Source organism: Pteropus medius, unplaced genomic scaffold (genome assembly GCF_902729225.1).
Source record: "Pteropus medius unplaced genomic scaffold, Ma_sr-lr_union100, whole genome shotgun sequence".
NCBI lineage: Eukaryota > Metazoa > Chordata > Mammalia > Chiroptera > Pteropodidae > Pteropus > Pteropus medius.
In genome coordinates, this window is record NW_024355524.1 from 17,856 (window position 1) to 22,995 (window position 5,140).

At 61.9% G+C, this 5,140-nt stretch overlaps 1 protein-coding gene across 1 annotated transcript in view; it reads left to right on the forward strand.

Annotated features, from left to right (window-relative positions):
* ASMTL (acetylserotonin O-methyltransferase like) overlaps positions 1–5,036 on the forward strand; it is a 10,371-nt gene extending 5,335 nt beyond the window's left edge. Inside the window, exons 5-7 of the mRNA XM_039858779.1 lie at positions 78–186; positions 920–1,337; positions 3,398–5,036. Of these exons, the coding sequence (XP_039714713.1) occupies positions 78–186; positions 920–1,337; positions 3,398–3,694 (824 nt within the window). The 3' untranslated portion in view covers positions 3,695–5,036. The remainder of the gene's footprint in view (positions 1–77; positions 187–919; positions 1,338–3,397) is intronic.
* Positions 5,037–5,140: the final 104 nt, after the last annotated feature.

The following is a 5,140-nucleotide window of genomic DNA, read 5'->3' on the forward strand; positions in this document are numbered from 1 at the left end:
CACGTGCGACGCCACAGACTCTGGGACGCTGAGGCCGCCCGTGGCGCCGTCCTCACCGCCCGGCTGTGTCCCTGCAGACGGCCGGCTGGACGTGGACGTCTCGGAGTTCCACGAGGAAACGGCGGTCCAGTTTGCGCAGCTGTCGGACGAGCTGCTGTGGGACTACATCGACAGCGGGGAGCCCATGTGCGTGTCCCAGCGCCCCGAGGCCGCGGCCCCCCATGACGCCATCCCCGGGGACCTGGCCGAGCGTCGCACGTCACGGCACGTGGCTGGGGAGCCCTGTGGGCTCCGGACGCAGGCTGGCTGACCAGCTTTGTGTTGTCACAGACGCCGGCCACAGGGCGCCCACCGCAGCCTGCAGCTTGGGCCAGTGGGGTCACCTTGCCCTGAACCAGAGTCCTGCCTTGGCCTGAGAGTCCTGCCTTGGCCTGGGCCCGGGCCTGGGTCTGGGGATGGGGACACAGGAGGGGACGTGCCGGGTACTTGGTAGCAGTGCAGGAGGGAGACGCAGGCTCCTCGTCCCCCTGAGGTGGTGTCAGCAGACGTTAGGACCCACGACCCCCATAAAGACATGAGAATGGGGCGCCTAGGGCAGGAGGCCGGGAGCAGACGAGCAGGCTGGATGGGGCCGGGCCTCAGCCTGCACCCCCACAAGCCACCGGCACCAGGCCTGCGGTGGGAGCGGGGGCACCTTCTCCTGGGAACGGCCGGGGGCCAGGACCGGACGTCACATAGAACTTCGGCCTAGAGCCGGACGCAGAGGTGCCTGGGCTGGAGACCGTTAGTGGGGTTCGGGGCAGGGGTCACGTCCACTCACTGTGACACGCTGCACTGGCCCCTGGGACCCGGGAGCTTAGCCGAGCCCCGTAACCTTTCCCCTCCCCCGCCCCGTTTCCCTCCGGCCCGCCGCACTCAGGGACAAAGCCGGCGGCTACGGCATCCAGTCCCTGGGCAGCATGCTGGTGCAGCAGATCCGCGGGGACGTCCTCAACGTCGTGGGCTTTCCCCTGAACCACTTCTGCAGGAAGATGGCCGAGCTGCACGGCCTGCCCCGCCCCGAGCACCGGCCGCCGGCCCGGCACGAGTCCGAGTCCGTCCCCACCACGGACACCTCCGAAAGCCTGGGCGACGTGGACACGGAGGGTGCTGGCTCGCACCTCGCTTGGAGGGACGAGGGCCGCGGCCACGGTGGGGCGCAGGGCGGGGCGCAGGCCGGCGGCCACGGACCAGAGGCTCCAAGCAGCCAGGACGCAGATCGCGACAGGACAGCAGACACCCTGCCCCCCTTCCCGACGGGCCTCCTAGAACTCATAGACGGCTTCAAAGCATCGAAGGTACCTGTGCCAGGGTCCTGCAGTGCCTGAGACGGTGGCCACAGACTGGGCACTTAAAACCACAGGAATGTGTCCTCCCCCCGTCCTGGGGACCAGCAGTGGGACATCTCGGTGTCTCAGGGCCTCGCTCCCTCCAGAGGCTCCAGGGGAGGGTCCTTCCTGCCTCTCCTAGCATCTGGGGGCCACAGGAGTCCCTGGGCTGGTGGCTGCGTCCCTCCCGTCTGTGCCCCATCTCCTCTTTGTCTGTCTCTCCCGTTCTGTCCCTTACAAGGACAGTGTCACTAGGTTTGGGGCCACCTGCTCCAGGAGGACTCAGCTCAGGCCCCTACTAATCTCATCTGCACAGACCCTCGTTCCAGATGAGCTCTGATTCAGACGTTCTGGGGGGTCAGGTCTTCAGCAAATCTCTTTGAGGCCCCCGCAAGGCTGTGTCTGGGCCGACTTTCCGTCATCACTAAATGGCTGGAGACAGAGACGGTCTCCTGGGACCGGCGGAGGGTGGAGTCGTCGGCCCAGGTGTCTGAGGGTGCACAGCTGGTATGTGAGGCCTGTGCCCGTGGCCAGGGGCCTCAGGTGACATGCGGAAAGGTCAGGGTCTCTGGGCGTTTGAAAGTAAGGGGTGCCCACGTGACCCCGGTGTGGGGCGCTTGGTGCTTTGCCAGCCCTGGGACGTGAGGCCAGAAGCTGGCCGAGCAGTAGCCTTGGGGTGCCCTTGACCCCTGCTGGCCAGGTGCAGGGGGCTGTGGCACCAGGTCCCAGGTGCCCAGGAGGCAGAGCAGAGCAGCACGTGTGTTGTCAATTCCCCTGGCCTCAGCGTCTTGAGCCGCTGACCTAGTCGGAGGAACAGGAGCCAGCAGCCAACACGTGGCCTTGGCTGAGCCTCCGCCATCCGTCCTGCGTGGTCATCGGTGCCGTGTCCAGCCATCCATTTACCTATCTGTGTTTTCATCTACGTATCCATCCTCTATGTCCCTATCCATCACCCATCCACTTATCTACCCGTCTATCTAGAAACTGTCCATCTACTTGTCATCCGTCATTTATCCATCCATTTATCTATCATCTATGTATTCACTTATCTAACACCTATCACCTGTCCATCCATTTTATCTATCATTTGTTTGGCCTTCGACCCACTTGTATATCTCTCATCGATACATTTACCTATCTATCCATCTTCTGTCCATCTGTCTATTCATGTATCTATCATCTATCGATCTATTCGTTGATTTATCATGTATGCATTACCTGTCCATTCATGTGTTAATCTGTCATCCAGCTATGCATTTGTCTATTTATTATCTATTATCTATTTATCCCTGTGTCCACTTACGTATCTATCATCTATGCATTCGTCTGTTTATTATCTTTATCGTCTACTTATCTGTCCATCCGTTTCTCTGTCATCCATGTCCCTACCGACCTGCCTCCCCACCTACTTATGCGTCCACCCAGCTCTTCCATAGGTCATATTACAGAATCCTCCCGCTGGCCACGCCCACTGACCCAGTGGGGGCTGCAGGGAGTCACGGAACAGGTCACTGGCCAGATCGATCCTGGTCACTCTAGACACAGTGCCGTGGCCTGCCCTTCATGGAAGGGTCTCCGTTGTCACAGAGGTCTTTGCGTTGTCACAGAGGGGATGGCTTGCATGTGGGTTCCCAATATCTTGTGCGGGTTCTCGATGTCACGTGAGGCTGTGTGTCCCGAGCAGAACAGAGAGTCAGTGCCCCTGGGGATGGACCTTTGTCACCAAACGCAGCCACCTTCTGAAGTCCTGGCATCCGGCTTCCACATACGGATCTGAGGATGCACCTGAGGGGGGCACCATCCAGTGCCTGGCAACAGCGCATGGCTTTTCTCCCCTGGGACCGTTTTTCTGTCTAATATTCAGCAATTTGCTCTTGCCTTGGGCAAACCTTGTTCCGACCGGAGCCTAAACGCAGCCTTCTGTGGAGACGTTCGGGTCGATGAGCTACTGTTGACGGTCAAGAGGAAGACAAAACGAGCACTTGATGAGTCATGGCAGGAGTCTGACTATTTCTGGTTTGCACCGACAGGCCCTGTTCACGGCTTGCAAGCTGAAGGTGTTTGATTTATTACAAGACGAGGGTCCGCTGAGGGCCGTGGATGTTGCCAGCAAACTGGACACCTCTGAGTGTGGAACCGGCCGCCTGCTGGACGTCTGTGTGGCCCTGGGCTTACTGGAGAAGTCAGACAGAGGTGAGGACCCTTGGGGCTGTGTCACCGAGGCTCAGCCAGAAGCAGGGAGTCACTGCGTGAAGGTGGCCTCCCAGCTGAGGTACGGACGACCCGGCCGTCCACCTCTCTGTGGTCAGAGACGTGACTTCATCTGAGGGCGGGAAGCAGAGGACGAGAGGAAGAGGAAACAGGCGGGGTGTGTGTCTGTGTTTGGGGGCGACTCCTGACGGGCTCCGGTGTCAGACGGGCCTGGTCGGCCAGGGCTTTCCAGAGTAAGGGAACCCACAGAGCGTGTGTGTGCACAGCAGGCGTATTTATTCTCCCTTATTTATTTAGATAGATAAGACGGAGGGGCAGATGGACAGATAGACAGATAAATAAAGGAAGATGTGGATGGATGGATGGATGGAAGGAAGAAAGGAAGGAAGGAAGGAAGGAAGGAAAGATGGGTTGATTGGTAGGCAGACGGACGGACAGTGACGTAGACAGTAGGTGACCGATGAGACAAGTGGATGGGTGGACAGATGGATAGCTTGGCGGGTCAGCAGGGGGCCGCATGGCAGTCTGCCTTGCTGACCTAAACGGGGTCGCGCCTGCTGGCCGAGCAGGGAGTCCTGTAGGTGTCCCCTGAGACGCACGGGAAGGTCACGGGGGCAGAAGGGCTCAGGACCGGGCAGGCAGCGGCGCTTTGCGGGAAGTGAGGTGGGGTGCCGGCGGAGGCCCCAGCACATGGTGAGGCGCCGGGGTGTGTCCCCAGGCGCTGGGGTGTGTCCCCATGAGGTGGAGCAGCGAACGTGGAGCCTCCTCCCTGCAGTGCGCCGTGCTCTGCGGGGACGAGCCGAAAGACAGCAGCACGGCCAGCTCCACGCCCTTGGTCCCTGTCAGTCACCCTGGTGGGCGTCTCGTGCTGTCCCCACTGCAGCCTGTGAGCTGTGCCGGGCCTGCCCGCCGCCCAGAAGCCCTCGTTGTCCGGGGGGGAATACCTAGTCGTTGGCGTGAACGCGCTGCTGTGCCTCTCGCCCCGCGGCTGGCGTCGTGGGGGGCTGTGTGGGTCTCCGCCGGAACCGCCTGCACCCCTACCGTGCCAGACCTTCAATTCTGTAGGTGGGGGCGTCCTGGGAGGGCTTGGGCTGGGCCTGTGAATGCCCTACCGGGATATGAGGTGGCTGCAGAGAGGGTGGGCCCCGTGGCGGTCACGCCGTCCAGAGAAACAGCCGGTAGGGTATGGACTCGAGTTGCCAGGAGGAGCCGGCCATGCAGTGGTGCGGCTGGCGTATCCGCACCCCGCACCCCGCACCCCGTGGCTGGAGACTCGGCAGACGCTGTCACTGCTCAGTGACGTCCCGTCTGTGCCTCCAAGGCCTTCCCCGGTGCATGCGGTCACCCTCACGCCCAGGCGTCGTGTCGCCGACCCCCAGCCGCCCACAGATGCTGATGGCAGCTACAGGACAGCCGCGTAGCAGTGTCTACGCCGGGGCTGCTTTGACCACCTGGGGACTGTGTCCGGGCCGAGGGACCAGCCCGGAGCGATGGCCGGCGGGGACTCTGACGTCAGTCCGCGGCTGCTCTCGGTCTGGGGGCTGCCCCCGCGCGTGGGGTTC